The following is a 20,312-nucleotide window of genomic DNA, read 5'->3' as shown; positions in this document are numbered from 1 at the left end:
CAAACATAATCATGAGGGATAAGATAGTTGGCTAAAAGCTCAGCTAATACTTTACACGGATTATGCAGCTGAGCTATAATGAACTGAATTAAATACTTCAATCCAAAACATGAAGAGAGTTACTGGTTTAAACTCAAGTTCTGTTTTCAGTGAACAGCTTCTTCAGCCATGTAGTCAAAAGATCCTCCATTCCTCCTGTAAATGCCATGATCCCTTGCAGGTACAATCTTCTCTAAATATCAAAATGTATTTAAAAAAGTTAATTATCTTGTAACATAACGCCAGCCGCGTATTTCTAGTGGTAGTGCTGACACATGCAGGGGAAATCAAGCAGACTGACAATAACCAAGATTGAAGCTACGTGGATTAAATCATGTATATATCTCCATTTTACTCACAGTAGTTTTCCTGCCACAGCCATTTCCAGCTGTCTTGGTCCTGAAATTAATATTCTTCAAAAACTAAATGAAATGCTGAAAGACTGCATAAATGGGCAGCAATAGGAATCCTCCCTTGTGAGATTTTTGATGAGATGAAATACGTAGTGTGAAGAAGCCAGCATAACAAATAGTTACAGATGGTAATAAGTAGGGAGACGTTGTTTCCTCCTGTTGCTGTTTCCCAGCCATCAATAGATAATTACGTGGTTAAGCAATCAGAAATCTCTAATTATTTTTATAATTTTAATTTGCACATTGTGGTGGAAAAAGGAAAGTTCTCCATTGTAAGGAAAAGCACAGGACAAACTATTTCATCATGACAGAGAAAGAAACAATTCTTTGAGCATAATCTTCATTCCCTACACACAAGAAATAAGGGAATAGCATCTCAAAAGAGAAAATTTGGGACACCATTCCTATGTGAGTTCCTATCCAAAATCATGGTATAAGTTTCAGAAAGTGTAGCTACTGTGCTGTTTTTATTTAGAGTATTTTGAAATGCAGACTTTAGATATGGGGAAGTGCAGACAGTTAGAACTGAGCTGTGCACTGTACTGAGAATAAAGGAATACTGAATGCAAACTGCTTGAAAAAGATTCACTGATTGTCCTGATATTTGGTGGCATGCCACTTTTCTTACTGTTATCTTAGTATAATTGGAGTAATTTGTAAGGAACTACACTGGCCTATTTATTTGGTTAGACTCTGGGAGACATAAAAGGCTGTTTCTTCTGATCTTCTTAACCTTCCTGAAATTTCTTCTGATACCCAGAAAAAAGCTGACAAAGAGTCATTCTGATGTAATCAGAAAACAGTCTTTCTAGAGTTATGAGACACCAGAGAGATTTCATCTAAGTTGAAAACTGAATCAGTGATCTCAGCTTAGCCCAGAAGGAATGAAAAATCTGTTCTAATCAGGTGGCTTATCGTGTATACCGCTTAAGAATTATTCTGTATCTGGAGTTTTATCCAATCCAGCTGCATGTGGGAGACTTAACTCATGGAAAAGGAGGGAGAGAGAGCTGTGTATTCACCAGTCTGCAGTTACTGTGGTGCTTCACAGTATCCACTGCTGCTGCTTTAGGCTGCTGGGTGTCTGTCTAATCACAGAATGGGTAACTCATATTTCCCTCCCCATTATGTCAGAAACTTTATGTGCCAAACACACCACCTTTGCTGAAGTAACATTGCTTCTTTTGCAGGCAGCAGTTGAAGGCTGCAGAGTACTGAAGATTCTTGCCAGTTAAAAACAGGGAGGCAACAGAAGTGGGTTTAGTATCTTGTAAGCCTGGCGCCCCAGCGAGATCTACCTTTTGCATTTTTAAATCAGTTATTGAAATCACTGAACATCCTAAACTAACTTTCTGTTAGTAAAATTAATGACATTTTTATTAGCTAAAACTGAGTCTTTACACCTTTACCATCATAATAAGACATTTTTAGGACTAACTCCAAGAAAAAAACATCACTTTGGAGGTACTACACCACTTTCTGCAGTGCCTGGCCTTTCCTAGGAATGTATATCCAAGAGTAGGATACAAATACACCTAGTCCATTCCTGGTTATGTGACAAGACTTGAAGTTTCTACGTTCTCATCCTTGTTCTCGTCAGAGAGTGTCTGTACTGAAACAGTGAATAAGGAAGAAAAGACTGAACTGTAGAGAACGCCAAGGCCTTCCTTTGTCTTATAAACAAATTTGAAGTAAAATAATGTCATTAATTCATTTCCTTTAAGTAAAATAACCATGGAGACATTCACTTAAAAGAAATACAGCTTAAACAGTTACCCACTTTCCCTCCAATGATAATTTTCTACAGCAAAAGGATCAAATAATCTTGAGTTTTCCTTCCGCTACCTTCAGTAAAACTGCTATTGGAAGAGAACTTACGGTAACGGACCCTGTTCACAGTCTGGTAACAGGCATTGTCATGTCCTTCTCTTACCCACTTGTGCCAGCTACTGGTCACTACTGTTTGCTTACACAGTTTTCTTCCTAACTGCTTTGTCCATTGATCTTGCCTTTCACAAGGCTCCTTAAACAATTTTCCTTTTTCTTTGCTGGGGGTGTGAGGGAGAGGCAGTGGGAGGAGTACAAGTGTTTGTTTAAAAAACTAACCCAAACAAAAGAAAGCACAGCTTCTTGCCTTTTATCACAACAATTTCATTCTGCTTCAGTTTCTGCCTCCTTTGCTGTCTGAGCCACTTGAAAGGTTCCGGCTGTGACTTCTAAATGGACACAATGTAACATTGCACCATAAGTAATGTGTATGTTCACAAATAATTGTGCATGTTTATTTTAGGATGTATTTTATGTTGAAGGGAGACACACCCACCCTGTGCTTAAAAGGAAACTCTTGGGGAATACAAATTCCTTTAGCCTGCTCCTCCCCTTATTGTTCGATGCTTCCTTGTACTGACAAGGACTGCTTCCTCTCCTTACCCACCTTCCTTCAGGCAACCCTGCATAGTTCCATTCCTGCCATGATCCGTGTGAAATTACATTACATTAGTCTCCTCCCGTCCAAGTTTCTAAGCAGTGAACAGTAGCCTACCAGCTCTCCTGGAATAGCAATCAACCCATGCAGCCTTTACTGTTCAAGTATTTCTTTGAAACAATAACATTTTGTAGTGCGGTATCACCAGAAATACTGCAACTACCCACTTTCAAATGTTTTCAAATTTAGGATTTCAAATTTAGCCTAGAATTTAATTAAGGCTTAGAAGGGACCATACTTACAAAGCACCACCACTGAGAACTAACTAAACACTGAGGTTTCACATTTGCCTGGATATATGCAGACACGTCCCAGGGCCATGCTCTTTGTGAGTGGCTCAAGAAAGTACGTAGTTCCACAGTGCAGATACTGGTTCCAGCCTTGACTGGTGCTGCAATCCAGTTCAGGCTTCTCTTAAGATGCTGAAAGTAGCTTTTTCTGACCAATGAACTTTTGTGGACTTGTGTTTCCTTCACGCCTTTGGCATTAATTCAACTCAGACATATGTTAAAATGGGAAAGGCATTGAGGACAGAGGGCAGAAATGCATTGTTCAGGGACTTGCAGAGCTTTTGGATGGAAGTGATAGGGCAGGTGAAGGGACAATATTGCAACAGCGGGGTGGGACTGCACCAAACCCAGAATCTCAGTAGAAACCAAGTCTTGTCTGCCACTGCTTCTGCCCAAGAAGAAGCGATTTAAATCCACAGATGGAAAGTAAGAGGAAACAGGAGGCAGAGAGAGAATATCCAGACAAGGACATCAGAAAGTCTTGTTCAGCTTTGATCAGGAGCTTTATAATTTCACATTGCTATATCAGAATGAAATTAAAACTGATTTTCTAGAAGGCTTTGGTCTAAAGTCAGCAAACGCTGGACTACATACCTTAGTACCACTGTCATTTTAATCCTGTAATTAATTGTTCATTTTAAAAATAAAGCCCTTATTTCCAGTTAGTGCTGCCTTGCTTCTATCTCCAGTTTGTATCTCCAGCATTTATTATTGTTTCTTCCATGGGGTTAAAGACTCTTGTGTTGTTCAGTCTTTCTCTAGGGAAGATACCTACTTCCCTACAGCTATGTCCTGGTACGTTCTTCTTTTTTTGTAAACTGAACAAATTAACTCATTAAATCTTTGCAGTTGGACAATTTTGCCCTTCCTGAAGCATCTTCTTTTGAATTTTCTCAGAACTTTTCCCAGTTTTCCAATAGCTGCTATAAAAGTACATGGGGCAGACCTATAAGAAGAATTCCACACTGCATACTGATAATGCTGTATACAGAGTTCAGTACTTTCCTAGGCCCAGTTCTCACAATTTTCCATTAGCTTGTTACTGTATCAGGTTGATCTGCTTGTCCATTGTGACCTCTAAATTGTTCCCAAGGCTGTTGATTGTCTCTAAATTCATTGCTTTGTAATATGTATTAAGTGTAATTTGTTTGAATGGATCGAACTTAATGATCCAGATCTGTTTATACAGCTGCCCTGCCTATTTTGTTAATTACCCTTTCACCAATCTTTGCATCGTAAAGTAAACTTTGTCATCCTATATGTTTTTGTTTGCTTTCCTACCAAGGAAAAGGATGTCCTGGTCCCACCACTATGCATACCACCATTTGATAATGTTACAGAGATAACTACTACAGATATTCGCTACTGACAGCTAGCCAGTCCTTAGCCTTTATTTCTGTTACATAAATGTTTTTCTCTTAAATCAGAATGTGCTACTAAAATACTACATAGATATGCATGTATGTCTTTGCATCTATATAGTTGCCATTATCAAGCAGATCTGTACGTTCTTCGAAAGACTGGGATCAAATTCCTCATTTGAAGCCAGCAAAGTACCACTACTGAGGAAGTGGGAATAAGCAACCTTAAGAATAGCAGTAAAAACAGAAATTTATTTTTGCTTGCAAAAACACTATTAGAGACAAAAATTATTTGGAGCAGGAAGGACAGAAGTTATTTCATGGTAGCATTTCTATTTTATGAACTAGATAACAACATAAAACAACAAAGAACTTATCCTATAGCAGCAGCCATCATGCTCAAGACTCCCTCTCATGTCAGAGAATGACAGTGCTAAGAGCTCATACTGTTGAGAAAAGCACCGTGTGCAAACTGCTGCACAAACCCAGAATCTCATGGAAACAGTGTGACTGCACGATATAGCTGTAAAGCAGAAAATTTTCACAGCTACCAAAACAACACCAAGTTCTTAACAAAATAGAAGAGAGAGGAAATGCTGTACCTGTGACTATTTCAGCTTGCATTTATCATTCGACCATAGTGCGTCCTCCTTAAAGAATAAATTGTTCTGACAGAATGGTAGACAGAGCTTCCTATCAAAATAACATGTAACTTCACTGTAAGTGAAATGGATAGCTCTTCTCTGGCAGATGAACAGCTGGGTTTGGACCTGGCCAGAAAATGGGCACAAAACACGATAGTAATGCTGCCAGGAATGTAAGGCAAGCCAAGTACCGTCTCCTAAAACTCATTTATTACATTTCCAGTATGTAAGGCTGTAGGTTCGAATATGTAATTACAACTCTGCCAGCTGTCCAAGTGAGACAGCAAGGGTGTGTTCAAGCTGCCTATGAAGATAAGCCATTTTAATGTCATCCTGAATTAAGTACCCAGCATAAGCTGTGTAACCTGCTTCAATGTGTTGGAGATTTAAATAGATGAGGTAGCATGGTTTACAAGGAAAGTATCATTCCTTTGAGGGGGTTCAACTTGTAAAACACCAGTGCTGTCACTGGTAGGATCCCAGGATGTACTGTAAATAAATGAGACATCATTAATTGTGCAATATTCGATGTAGAAATTGTTCTCTTTGGTTTACAGCATATAAGTGCATCACTTATTTCACACTAGAGAAAAGTCTGAGATTACAAAAGTTACATGAGAAGTGAAAATAGTTGCTTGGGAGTCACTTGAAATGGCAAAGGTACTCAGACTAGGAATTTCAAACCATGTAGGAGTGTAAGTCTTCCTTTCAAATGGGATTTCAGTCCAGATTTAGGTACCAGTTTGACTTGAACAGGTATTAGATACTTACATGGCTTACACGGCATGAGAATTTGGACTTTAGGAACTTGAAATACGAGGTCCCAATCAAAATCAGCAGGTCATTGGCCCCTAAATGCCTCAGATATTTACAAAATTGGTATTTCATGTTCTTCGTAAGTCTGATACTTTTGAGAAACATCTATCCTCTCTTATCAGTATATGTTCCTGTGATCAAAGGCACTCTGTATATAGCAAGAGGGCTCCACAGTGTGAAGACAGACCTATAGTCAGTAGTAACTATCCCAACAATTCCCATGGGAATTTTGTCTTCTTAAAAGTCATAACTGCAATATTAACAGCTGGGCTGTCAAAGCATATCCCACTCTGCAGAAATAAAATGTTGCTATGTACAGTTACAGGAGTGCATCCTCTATGATTAGATCAACGCATTATGACTCCGGGATATCAGATCAATACCTTACAAATTTCTGTTACTATATAGCTTTACTGCAGTCATCTGTAAATACAATACAACAGCATAACATCCCATAGTGAAACACTGTTGGAGAAGGGGAAAAAAATCAAAAGGCAATATAATCAGGATGTTTCAATACCAAAAACATCTTGATCCTGAAAATTCTTCAGTGTTTTCACTGTCTCTAGCAGACTGTACATACATATCTTGCTGGTGGGCTCAGCTATGAAAAATCACAGGTACATGACAAATAATCTTGGTACTAAACTACTACCATATATTTCTTTTTCATGTAATTGTGTTTGTGCCGTCACCAGTTTGGCTCCGTTTTCACAACAGTAACTTAACACTGAGGTAGGCAACCTGTTGTTTCATACATTGCTTCTTAGGTGCCAAAGATGGCTAAAATTCTCTGACAGGTCCATACAGCATCTTTTCCTATATCACTTTTAGTAGCAGCTGAAAGAATATACAGTCTGCTTATATATCTGAACAATCTGGAGTCTAACGTCTGTACGTTTTTCCTATGGGCAGCATCATTTCAGCACCTGGCAAAAAAATTACTAGAGGCTGGAAGGTCCTATATATAAGGCTGGTCTGGTCTCTTGTCTCTTACCACAGATTTCCTGTGGCCTTGGGTGGATTGCTTTATCTTTCTTTTCATATCAGTTCTGCATCTCTGAGGATAATCCATATCTCCCTTCCAGTTTTCTGTCTGTCATTATTTTAACTTCTGTGGGATCAAGGCTGACATATATGCCTCCACATATGACTCTACTTACTGCTGCTATGTATTACTTACTATAATACAAAGATAGCTAATGCTGGTGCCCAAGTTGTACCAGTTAATAAATACCCCTCGATTCAGTAGGAAGTTCTGCTTTGCACTGATGGGGGAGACATTCCTTGCATTGTGCGAACATACAAAACAAAGGCTGAGAAGGGATATGAGCACTCTATAAATACAACCTGGAGGTAAACACCAGAAGAGGAAAAGAACTATTTTTAAGCAAAAGGACAATGTAATCACACGAATAAATGGTGTTGAATCTGGTCTGGAAACCAGGAGTAGCAGGAGAGCTGAAACCTGAAAGGTTTTTGTTTAAGATATAATTGGAGGAATTAATAAAAGGAGTAGTAACAACGGGTACTGCTTTTGGTAATGAAGATAGTCCCATTCGGTCCTACATTCCTGAAAAATAAAAACTGCTAATAAAGTTTAGGTCTTTACGAATGGATACATCTGATATTCCTTACCCTGCACTTCCACTGACAACAGGAGTAGATTAGAGCTGGTCTGTTTTAAATAATGGAGAAATGAAGAAAGAGAGGTAGGAGCATCATTGCTAAAGCAATTTTTGCCTGGCTTCATTTTCAAATGAGTTTGTCTCCTGGGAGGGACAGAATCCAGTCCAGACCAGGATCAGAAAATAGAATGGAAATATCACCAGATTTTAGGAAAGTGTCTCACTCCCTACTCCAAGAGGAAAGAGAACCTTTTGCTTTAAACTCAGAGCAGTGGTATAACACACTGATAGAACAGTGGAGTGCTGGGCTTGACCTAAAAGAGCTTTTCCAATCCTATGTTCCTATGCTTTGGCAAACAATGATTCAACAGAACAGTTGTAGGGCAAGGTATCTAGCGGTAAAATCTCTGGGCTTCAGGATGTACCCATTCATTGCAAGTGAGGTGCCCAGAAATATTCACCTGGAACAAGAAAACAATGGAAAATTTTAGGGCTAACAAGAAAGAGCTGTTGCTCTTCATCTTTAATTCTGGAAGCAGCATTAAATTTTTCTAAATGACTCCAGTTACCCATAATTGTTTCTTGGATTGTTATGTTTTTCACACACATGCCTCGCCCCTGAAAATCAGAAAGTCTGGGTGAACAGTTTAAAGTTTGCCCCCATTTTCCAGTGGCATCTTTTAATATTTTAACTGTTGAATGACTTGTTCCCTTATGCTATGTCTTTCACCTTCCCAGTTTCCAAGGAAAAATTCTGAGAAGTTAACAGAAAGGAGGAGAAAAGGCTTGGGTTTGCCTTAGAGAGCAAATTCTGCAAAAAACATTACCTCCCCCCAAAAATATACTTTTGGAAAGAAAGTGACAGCAAATTCCCTAGGAACTTCGTGAAGGGTTGAGTGTATCCGAGGGAGTAGTGGGCGCACAGCCGCATTCCTTAGCAGGCGCAGCCTTGCCGGTCTGCCAATCTGGTTGTCCCCGGAACACCTCACCTCGCCCGCCCTTGATCCCTTACGGGCTGGGCAAGCAATGGGGCACTCACAGCCTCGGGGAGCCATTGAGCACCTGCTGGATCGCAGGGGAAAGGAGGGCCGGCCCTGGACGGAGAGTGCCCGAAGGAGAGGTGCCAGCCCCAGCGGCACGGCCCCGAACCCGCCGGCCCCGAAGGATGTCGGGGAGAAGGGGGATGCAAGCCCCGGAGGAGCTGTGCCCGGGGGTGCCATCCTTGGCGATGGGATGTGCCGGCCCGAGGGAAGGAGGGTGCCGGAGGAAGGAAGCCCGCCCGGCGTTCGCCGGCCCCGGGGAAAAGATGTCTAGAAGCAGAGACCCTTCCCGGCGGGCCCGCGCACTTACCGGCGTTGTTCATCTTCCACCCCAACTTCGCTCGCCGGCTGCTCCGGGCGCTCAGCGCATGGTCCCGGGGGCCCCGCCGCCCTCGCCCCTCGAGGCCGCGCCCGGCCCTACAGCCCCTGCGGGGGCACGGGAGCGCAGCGGGACAGCCGGACGCGGACGGCGGGCTGGGCGGGTGGCGGTGCCGGCCGGGGGCGGTCAGCGCCGCGCGCCTCCGCCCTGCCCCGCGCGCGGCCCGTCGGGGGGCGGTGGCGGCGCCGGGGCCCCGCACGGCCGGCGGCGCGCGGGGCCGGACCGGGCGGGGCAGGACCGACTCCGTGCAGGCAGCGCCCGCCGCGGGGCGAGCCCGGGGGTCCCCGTGGGGAGTGCAGGGCATGGATGCGGCACGGATGCCCGGGCGCGCGAATATTTAAAGGCGCGGCGGGGTCCTTTGGCCTCCTTTTCGCGTGCCCCCCCTTCGTGTCCCCACTCCCTTTCCACCGCCCTTGGACCCCTTTTTGTGCCCTACTTGGTCTCCTTCATGCGCTTCTTCATCCCCTCTCCCGCCTTCTCCTCTCCCTCCATATCGTCTCGACCCTCCCCCGCCCCCCATCCTTTTCCCTCTCTTCATCCTTTTCCCCCTGCCCATTCTTCCCTTCTCTCCATAATTTCCCCCCTTCCATCCATCCTCCTCAATCTATTCATTCACACACACACACCCGCTCCATTCCCCCGAGGGACACGACCGCCCCAGCCTAGAACCTCGTAGGGAACGAAGCTCGGGGAGGCCCCCGCCCCGCCCCGGGCGTTTTTCCCTAACCGGGAGCATCCCTGCAGAGCCGACAGCACCTGCTGCTGGAAGCGGGATCAGAGTGCAGAGGAGCCAGGCACGGTCCCTCGCATACAAACCACGCTTGCTCAGAGCAGTTTCAGCCAAGCTGCAGGTTGCTGTCTGCAGCCCTCTCCCATAAGCCAGCATCTGGCTCAACGAGATTAGTGCAGGCACCTAGTTTTCGGGCTGGTAGCAGCACTAACACCCAAACAAAATTGGATCGCCCCCTTCCTCTCAATGGAGGCATAATATAGCCCTTCTACGTTTCCCAGTGGGGCTGGTATTGCTCACGCAAGTAAGCACAACTTGGCAAATTTCCCTCCCCTGGCAAAGAAATCTCAGGAGGGCTGAGCTGACCTCAAGATTCACTTCCCTTAGTCGGGGAGGGACCCTTCCTTCCCAGAGCAGGGCGGTTGTTTGCAGCAACCCCAGAGTCCTGCAGGCCAGAAGGCTGGGTATGGGGAGAAGTAGCACATTGTACCTGTGCCCGGTGTCCAAGCAGGGGTGTGAAGCTGTCATGTCTTGCGTTGACATTTTGGATCTCCTAGGAATCACAACAATTGCTAACACCATCCAGAGCAACCTCATTTTAAATGCCGTTCTGTTTTTGCAAAGGGCCTAATAACTAATATCATCCTGCTGGCAGGTGCTCTGTAGTATAGGCAAAGCTCTTTTTCTTGACCTTTCAGTGCTGTATCATTGTAACTGATGGGGTGCAGGGTGCCTTGCACTGTAGTGCACTGACCTCTCAAGAGAGAAAGCCAGCAGTGAGGGAAATGGGAATTAAACCCTTCTTTCTGTGGACTTGAGTGTCTCCCAGTGAGGCTGGTATCCAGGAATGCTGGGTTCTGGTTCTCTAGAGGGCTCTGGTTGTATCACTACAGCTCTAAGCATGCATTTGCAATCCTGTATGGTTTTGGAGATGGATAAATTCACAGTAACAGCTCTTTCATTACTACTCTGACTGACATAAAGGCCTATATATTCCCTCATAGCATAATGTGTCTGGTCTGTGCCCTGGTGCAGGGAATGTAATGGGTTTCCCTGGTCCACCTATGACCAGCAGTCATGCAGCCGTCTCCCATCTTCATGTATTGGTCCCTGATTTTATTTTTGCCACCTGCAGCCTTGATGTCTGTGTCAAGTAACATAAATAACATGTCAATAGAAAGCATCATGTGAAATAGCTTCAAGAATACAGATTTAGGATCTTACAGAAGGTGGGAAAAAGATTATGGCGCACAATGGAAAAAGAATGCACAATTTTAAAAAAGCAAGCACAGTACAAGTGATTTGGAAAAATATTCCTTAAATGTGTTTTCCAGGGGAATAACTTTTTGGTTAAACAGCTGCAAAAAAAGTAGGGAAAGGGGCAGCAGGAAGTGTTTTCATAGAAGAACTGAGAATGTGGGCTGCAGAATTTGGGGGTATTTCCTAATAAACTGAAAAACATAGTCTAGATTGCAAAGTCTTCTCATACCTAGATACATAATGAAAGAATGGTTAAATATGCTACTATCAAAACAAAGCCATTGTAAAAGAGATTTTGCAAATAGACTAGATGGTCTTGTAATTAATGTACTATTTCTATAGTGCCCTTCACACAAAATCTTTTTTGGTCTGCTGTAGGACAATGAACCATGACATTTCATAGGTTTTGATCCAAACAATCGATTTGTGAAAAGTTTCACGTTTTCTGTGGAAGTAGCTGAACACTCCAGCGGAACCCTATATTTAGGATCAAGGAGACAGCTCCTGCTCCTAACATCATGCCATTAGCTCAAAGCCTGGCTAAGGGGCAGGCATTGCCCGTGATTAATTTTGTGACCTAGCTCTGCAAAGGCTGAGTGCTTCTCACAAGTTTCTGACTGCCTGTGCTCAAATCTGCTTCCTAATGTGAAGGGCAGGGTGCCAGGGTACCTCCAGGAGTTGCTGACTCCTTTCTTTCATCAGATCTTATTGGTTTGGACTTTGAACTGGTTTGCAGTGGGTAAAAAGGTAACCAATGCACTACTAGGAGGTATTATACTCTTCACCAATGACTGTGTTCTTGAGCAGTTCAGACGAATTTTTGGACTCCCAAGAACTGCTGCATGGGCAATTAGACTACAATTCAGGTTTAACAGGGAAAACCCCCGAAAAGCTGTGCAACTAAAGTATATTTAGTAAGCAAAAGCCTTATATTCTTTTTATTATTAGTCTAAAAGACAATCCAGGGTATAATTTCCTGTACTGAAATGATGAAAAGTTGTGAGAACTTTATAGCTAAATGCAAATAAGAACCATAAAATAACTGCTTGAAATTTATCCGTTTACTCTGTAATCCCCTTGAAAAATAATGGGAAATTATCTGTATTACAAGTGGAAGAACGGGAAGGTGAATGGATGTGAACATGTTCAGGAGATGCTTAAGGGTCAAATCAAATTTTTGCAGCCAGAAGAGGAATCTCTGCTTTTGCAAGCATATCCTGCAATTAAGGTTTTAAAGGGTGGAGTCCACACCACATAACACATTCCTTGAAGGAAGCAGAGTTCAGATCAGAAAAATCATTTTCCCCAGGGAGAACCCATGACTTAATTGACAAAAGGTGAAATCAACACATCTAATTTCTTAAGTCATCTATTGCAATAAATGAGGCATATATTTAAAAAATATTTTTGACTAATTTTTAATAATGAGACGTCTTGTAACAAAGGATTACATAACATAATATTGATTAACATAACCCAACTACCCATTTGACAAATTTTTGAAATTTTAAACTCAGATGAATGCCCTAGGTTTATAGGTCCCCATCCAGCAGATGTTTTAAGTACATGTTTAAATCTAAGCAAGTGTGTAATCTGTTGTAAGTAGGGTTACTCCATATACTTAAGTGCCTTGTTAGAGCTATCTAGCATGCTGGAGTCTTATTTTTTTATCATTGTCATGTAAGCTAGCACTCTTTTTGCCATTTTAATAGAGCTCTACAGACTCCGTCTATCATCATACACTACCTATGCATCCTAATTGTTATTCTTAAGCCTCTTTATGTTATTCCATAGAGGTGTTTGCCAGGATGAGGTCTGTTCCGTTATAAGCAGTCTTCCAGGGCATTTTTCATGAACTTTCACCCTCCTATCTCTTCTTCTTTAGGGTTTGTAGATTTGGCTTTCGGGGTTTGGAGTTTCTTTTCCACTATTTTGGTGTCAGTGGCCTTACTAAAAGAAATTTGGACTAAAAATACAGTGGGTGGGGGGTGGGGGGAGGGTGTGTTTGGCTTCAAAATGACATTGGGCTAAACGTCTTTGTTCCTAGTAGGCAGAATTTCAGAAACCAACATTGCTTTATAAATCTTTATATGCATCTGGTCTTAGTTGCCTGAAGAATCACCTATTTTCATATTATTTTGATATTACCTGGTACATTCTAGCTGGTAGTATGCCACCCAAGAAACCTCAAGACAGGGTGAAGTGGTTCAACAGCACATCTCTCTTGGTGACCTGGCAAACCCAAGAGTGTAGATCTATAGCACAGGATAGATAGGGTAGCTAATCCCTTGTGTTTCTCTTTGTAAGGGTACTTGGGACATCTGAAAGGCTAAATGTGTAGGGGAAAATTGTTATATTGGCATGGATTAATGCTGATCAGGTCTACTTTAACATTATTCTACAAAAGCATTTCAATTATTGCAGTGCTGCATGTCACAAAAAGTGAAATAATTTACTAAAGCAGGATGAAAAAAGTGAAGATGTTTTAATAACCACAAGCATTTCTTGGTATGCCAGATAAATTTAAATGTAAAATACGGGCAGCTGTGATGAGCTGAGTATAGTAATAGGCAAATACAGTAAATACTGGTAGGTAAACACTTTTCAGTTATTTATCTTTGCTGTGATGTAATAGCGCTGGAGCCAGATGTTGTTGCTACCTGGTAACAAATTCCTGTGTCTATGAAACTTTATATCCTTCAGTGACTCGAATGTCATCTCTCAGACTTGGTTTCTTTTTCCTCTCTGCTCAAAAGCCTGACTGACACCAAGGCAGGCTCAGAGGCAGAATAGTAAGGAGCGCTGTATGTGACAGTACTGACCAGTTGTCCAGGGAGCCACAAGAGCCATTGCCAGAGATGTGCTGTATTAGAATTGGAGTTGCACTGGCAGGATGTGTCTTAAATTTGTAGTGCTGTAGCACACCAAGTTCCTCCAGTGTGAAGTTAACACTCTCTTGAGAGTTGTTGGTACAGAAAGAAGTTGAAGGACCATCCCTCAGATGAGGTCTCAAAGATTAATGGTGAATGCTTCTTTAAAAGACAGAAATAAGAACAAATGTTGTCATGTCCATTGGAGACTGAGATGAAATCCTTCATTCTGCAGAAGCCCATTGCCTGGCTATACTAGAAGTGTCTGAAAGCAAAGCTTGTTCATGTCAAAATTTGACAGCATCATCTGCTCATCTCAGCGCAATTCAATACAATACTGCCTGGCACATAATGGCAATTTTTTCCTATTTTTGAGCACCAATGTACCTTTTATGACAAACAGTTTGCTTGCTGCCTTCACTATACATTTGTGTCTTCTTTACATCAAAACTGACTGCAAAGAATGTGTTGAATATATGTCATAGCCTTGGCCCCTAATTTTACATCTTCATTAAAGGCAAGAGAAGTCAAGTGAAGACAAACACAAAGGGAGTGGAGAAGAAAAGAAGAATGGGAAGGTTATAGCTACATGATGAATATTCTGTTCCATACAAGCAGTTTATTACTTTGCAGCATACTTCACAGCACTATTTTGCAATAAAAGAGAAGGGATTACAATTGCCAGTTATTAGTGACTAACACTGCAAATATGCTCCGTTATCTAGTTTAGAGAGTTAATTTCAGACTACAGGAGATACTAGATTTTGGATGGTTGATGTGTACAGACCCCAGCATGCCGTAGGAGAGGGAGGCTAAAGGATAGTGGCGTCAGTTTCTGGGAGACTAGTCTGTGTTTTTATTCCTTACAAAGGAATACAATTGTGAAATACTCCAAATACATCTTTGACTCTCACTTGATCAAATGAACATCTGATTGTTTCACTCACCATTTTCAGTAAAGGGCCCCTAGCAAGAGCACCAGTCCTCTCAGGATGGACATTTATGTGTTTCCATTCAGGCTTATGGTGCCATCAAGGATCCTCTGATGCATCAAGTTTATGAGCTTTTTACCACTTAGTATAATTGCAAGAAAAGAATATTTGTAGTCAATTGTGCAAAATCTGAGAAACCCCACATTTGGATCTACTTATTGCTCGCTCACATTGCCATGGAGATTTTCTTTGCTACTCAATCCAGATACCTAATTCTCATGTCCTGACTCACTTTTTGCTGATGCCTTACCCAGGTATGGCTTCATTTAATGTAAGTTAGCTTGGGCAAGGATGTGTCCGGAAACGTGTCTATCTTTACTCAATGGCATGTGACAATTCTGCACTCTGAAGCACTTGGTGCCTGTATTTGGAAAATGTCAATACAGCTCTACTGGCAACAAACAGAGAAGTAGCTGAAAGTACACTTTTATGGATTGGCCTACTGCAGTTACTTGTTTTTCTCCAAACTTTCACACCCTCGCAGATGCTGTCTGTTACATAAAGCACGAGAGGAAATAGCATCACAGAGAATCAAATGGTGAGCTGGGAGCTGAAGAATGGCAGACAGGTGCTTCAGACCACTCAAAATGACCAAGTGCAAGTCAGGAGCAATATCATTGAGGATCAAATGTTATGCAGGTGTAAAATTGATGTCAGTGAAATAAAAATTGGTCACCAAGTCAAAAAGGCTGAGACTTGGCTTAAACAAACTCATCAGCACTGGGGACAGAGCTGAATTTCAGTTCTTGAAGTCAGTAAACACTCTTGCTGAACTTCATTTGAAAAGGGGGGGAAAAAAGCTCCACCCAGCTGGAGAAATTTTGGCTGGTTTCCCGAGTTTGACGGGACCATGCATTTGATACCTCCCAACACATGCAATGACAGTGCGTCATCAGCAAGAGAAAAGGTTACAGCAATGATGGTTACTGCTACCTCTGAGCATTGTTTGGAACTACAGCAATTAATTACATACCTCATTTTATCACAGCTATGTACTGGGTGCAATCAGTTGTATGAGAGCTACATATAGGGAGGAAGACAAACGCCCATTTCCTTTCAGTATTTGGATTTGTTTTGGTCTCATGCCAGTGAAAGTCTCAGTCCAGGCACCTTCCACCACAAATCCTCACTTTAACTGTGCAACCTACTTATCACTGGGGCCTTTTTGGCTGTGGTAAACCTTGGCTGCATTGATTAGCACAGCCACTGACCCAGAGTGGGGCTGGCAGCTGCATTCTCCATTTCCTGCCCAGGCATCTGCTGCCTGATTGGAGGAAAATAGTTCTTAAACCTTCTTCAAAACAGGAAACTTCTCCTCTCCCTGCTTCCTGAGATACAGGAACCGTCTCCGAAGCAACCCGTAGACAAAGACTCGTATTAACTAGTGGGGTGCCAAAACAGATATAGTGGAAGTTCATCATTCAAGCCATAACCTACACTGAAAGCTTGGAAAGTGCCTCTTTGTGCACCGCTGCTCCCACCTCTATGTGTCCACACTGCTGCCTCATTGAACAGTCTGGATGTTAATTAACAGATTATAATCCTGTCCATTGGAAGCATTTGTAAATGCTTTTCATCTTCATGATTAAATATTGATCTTGTGCCACCAATCTCTGGAACATAAATTTGTAATATTGCCCCTCTGACTTTGCATTGGAGAGGTGACTGAACGTGGCAACATTGCCACTCTCTCTTTTTTTTTTTTTTTTAATGACAGTACAAGTATAGTTTGACTAAAAAGTATTGATATCTCATGCTTTGCTCATTGAGTACCTCTTGGAAGTTTCCCACTTACGATCAAGCCTCCTTTAGCAGCTGGAAGCGGAGCTTTCAGCAAATCACTTTCAGTTTGAATGCAGTCCATTGTAGTCCTGGAGAAAACTACATGCATGCTTATAATTTGCAATTTGCATCAGTGAAGGCCCATTACTAGCAGAGCCAGTGAAGCATAGCTGAAATTAGTATAAACTTCTGTAATTCTGCATTCATAGAGAATGTCAAAAATTTTACCCTAAAGTTTTGATTTGGTGGGTACTTCTAAAAGAGCCTGCAGGTCAGCTGTATCTGGTAGGGGGTTAAAGTGCACCTCAGAGCATAAAAACAAATGCAGTAGGTGAAATGGTAAACAGTGAGAAATCTTTGTTCTTATTTTTGAGTTTGGACATAAATTCTACCTACATGATCATCTTTTCACAGCAAATGCAAAGCCCCTGTCAGCTCCACCCATAAAGCTGAGCGATTTGGATGTCTGAGTAATTTCCCTGGTGTTAGGCTTAAGGAAATAGAGCAGTAGGATACAGCAACATTCAGAAGTCACCCTTTCCTTTGCATTCAGCTACTTTCTCACCAAATACTTCCTGACAGTAGAGTGCTACAGTGGAGAATCCCCTCAGACTGTCTGATTTCTTGCCAGCAAGCTATGCTGTTGATCCTAGAATGGCTGCCTTCAAAATTGAGACTAATTATTTTGCCTATGACTGTACCTACAGTAATCAGCAGATAACAGGGGAAGCTGTTACGTACTTGTGGCTTACGCCTGCTGTAACCTAGGCCACCTGAATTGCCAGTAGTGGAGGCAGCAGAAGGGTTTCTCATTGTTTCCTGTGACTTTCAGACACACAGAAGCCTGTCCTTTCACTGCAAGTGATTTTCAAAGGGAGAAGCAATGTTTGCCAAGAGAAGCAATTTATCTTGATAGGTTGACTTATCTGGGTCATAAGGCAGACAAGCTCACCTTCAGTCCTCTCACCAAATTAGGGGAGAAACCGCTATGTTTTAAGCTAAATACAAGCTGTATGTAACTTTCCTTGTTTTAGCCTAGTCATAAATGTGAGAAGAATGTAATGAGACACAAGCTTGCTGCTATGGTCCCTGTTCATGAGTGCTTCTATCGATTGTTCTTTGGAGGAAGAAATTTAAACCTAGCTCTTAAAAGGTGATGTTATGCTGCATGAGGAGAGGTAATACAAAAGTGGTGTGATCAGAATATGGAAACATTTTTCACAGTGGCCTGTATTGTGGGATAAACTGCTTGTGATGTATCTATCCCCTAGGACCAGTTACGCTGGGATCCTTATTTGGGATGAAAAAGTTGTGAAATGCCCAAAATTTCCTATCTTGAGCATCTCCCTTCTTGTTTCTTCAGTCTCTCTCATAGGCAACCAGGACCATTTTTTTTCTATTCTTCTGTGTCTAGAGGAGGCCAAGTGGTTCCAGGGTGTTATTCCATGTCCTGACTGCAGTGCAAGTCAATGTCCTTCAAGTGGAAGTACACGTGAAGAAGGATGTGAGGCATTCCTGCAATTCTGACTAATTTCTCACTGAGCCAGGCAATTAACTTTTTGAGCTTGCTCTTGGGCACTGGTATGGATGGTGAGAAGCTCCACTAATACTGATTGTAATTTGGTGCATAAGCAACACAGGATGCGTGAAAGTCTTATGGAACCAATGCACTCAGGAATGCTCCTCATGTGGAGCATGAAAACTGAAATCTCACTCTTCTGCCTGGCATGGCTTTGCCTCCAGCAAGCATTTCTAAGTAATTACAGCTGTTTAAGGGTGTAAAGACCCCTTTCATCCCTAATTTTGACATTAGGTTTGATTTCACTGAAATTTCTCTGTGGAAGGTATCTGAGCAGCCTACTTTGGAGCGCTTCTTTGATGTCCTCTAGGCAGAACTGCCAAATAAGTATCGTTCCTGAATGAATTAGTCCCCGTTATGTATTTTGAACATTTTTAGACATCACTGGGAGAAGAATGTGTGCACAAAACAAGAAAGTGTTTGTACAACCATTCTGTCAAAGCAGAGCAAGCATATCTTCTGCCCGTTTTGTGGCAGTGCTTTCTTTCAGAAGCATTGAGCCTTGGAATTAATGAAACTCGACTTCTCATAAATCTGTGTCATGGTTGCCTTTCAAGCAGAACATAGTGTGAAGTCTGATTTAAAGATCTTGCCTGTAGCTGGGCTGCTAAATAAAAAAACTTTCTGAATTTCTTAGCATCTGATAAAGAGTGGACTGATACTGCAATTTCTCCTGTACTGATTCCTTCTCTCTTGTCTACATGCCAATCCCAGACTTGGATCCTCAATGAAGAGTATCAAGAGGCGAATAACAAAGTTCAGCTGAAGGAATTTTAATGTGGAGGTCTGAAGTGACAAGACGCACAACAATTGTACATGGGTGGTAGCATTTATGAACCTTTAAAGCTGGGTCAGAGTTCCTTAGAGTCCACTTCTGATCCAAGCAGAGAAAAAGGGACAAAATTTAATCAGGTGACATTATTAAAAGCAATTTAATTTTCTTAAGTGTTTTGATTCATGAGGACAGAAATGACACAATAGTACCTCATTATTCATATGCCTCTTGAAGCAGTTTGCCTCTCCCCACTCCCTTTTCTCATATATTCATTAATGTAATTGATTCTAATAAGGAAGATAATGTCATTATTGTCTCTATCCTTTCTCAGTGCATGTAACCAGGAGACTTCCAAAGGTTCTTGGCCTGCACCATTTTTCAGATTGTTCACTCAGAGCCATGAAGGCACTAGCTTACATACTCTCAATGTGGATAAAAGTACTTTTGCTTTCCTAAAATCAGGATATTGGAATTTTTTTTTTTTTTCCAGGAAGCTAGACAACATTTAACCTGAGTTTCCATCACTCTAGGACACCTTTATTTTTGCTTAGCTGTGCCAGAACCATACACTTTCCATGATTTTTGTATTCCTTAGTTAAGACAATAGTGATAAAACCATTTTGTACTGGGGTGATTATAGCTGGTTATTTCCTATCATTAAAACAGAAACACAGAAGCCTCTTTAAATGTCTTGTTCTGCTCTGCGTATCTCTTCACTAAAGACATTACAATTCAAGTCATGCTAGTTCTGGGACATTTTGCAGCTCTACATATTTTCTAAGTGTCCTTCTTGTCCTAATGAAGGATTCTTCAAAGTCTTGTGAAGTTCTGTGGTTTCAGCGTATGTGGTGCCCCAGCATAGTGGGCACTGAGAAAATGATGGGGGGAAATTAAGAAAAATAATTTGTTCTAGCATTTTTTTTTCTTCCTTGGGCACCTCTTAGTGGGAAAAGAGTTTAAATCCATTTTTGCAGGTCCTGTTGAGCACTGGTATGGAAGGACTCTGAAAACAAGTGTGTTTCCTTTGGGAGCAACTTTCTCTGCTCTAAGCTGAAAAGAGGGGAGCCAGAGAGGCTGGGAAGAAAGAGGTCTGCTTCTAGAGGTCGGTGTGAACGGTGACAGGGATTTTGCTCCTAGTTCACAAGACCATCCTGGACCCTGAGACCTGCCAGGCTGCTTACATTAAACGAGGAAAAGGTTGGCTTTGGCTGAACTGTGGATCTGATGTA

At 42.0% G+C, this 20,312-nt stretch overlaps 1 protein-coding gene across 5 annotated transcripts in view; it reads right to left on the bottom strand.

Moving 5' to 3' along the window:
* FGD5 (FYVE, RhoGEF and PH domain containing 5) overlaps positions 1-9,199 on the bottom strand; it is a 99,015-nt gene extending 89,816 nt beyond the window's left edge. For 3 of the 5 annotated variants that reach the window (XM_048315408.1, XM_048315407.1, XM_048315406.1), the window contains exon 1: positions 9,027-9,199. In XM_048315408.1, coding sequence (XP_048171365.1) covers positions 9,027-9,039 — 13 coding nt within the window. In that variant the 5' untranslated portion in view covers positions 9,040-9,199. The remainder of the gene's footprint in view (positions 1-9,026) is intronic. The other 2 variants (XR_007206057.1, XM_048315405.1) reach the window with 1 other exon arrangement.
* Between the last annotated feature and the right edge of the window lie 11,113 nt (positions 9,200-20,312).

The sequence above is a fragment of the Corvus hawaiiensis genome, chromosome 11 (assembly GCF_020740725.1).
Source record: "Corvus hawaiiensis isolate bCorHaw1 chromosome 11, bCorHaw1.pri.cur, whole genome shotgun sequence".
Taxonomy (NCBI): Eukaryota; Metazoa; Chordata; class Aves; order Passeriformes; family Corvidae; genus Corvus; species Corvus hawaiiensis.
This window is presented reverse-complemented; position numbering and strand designations above follow the sequence as displayed.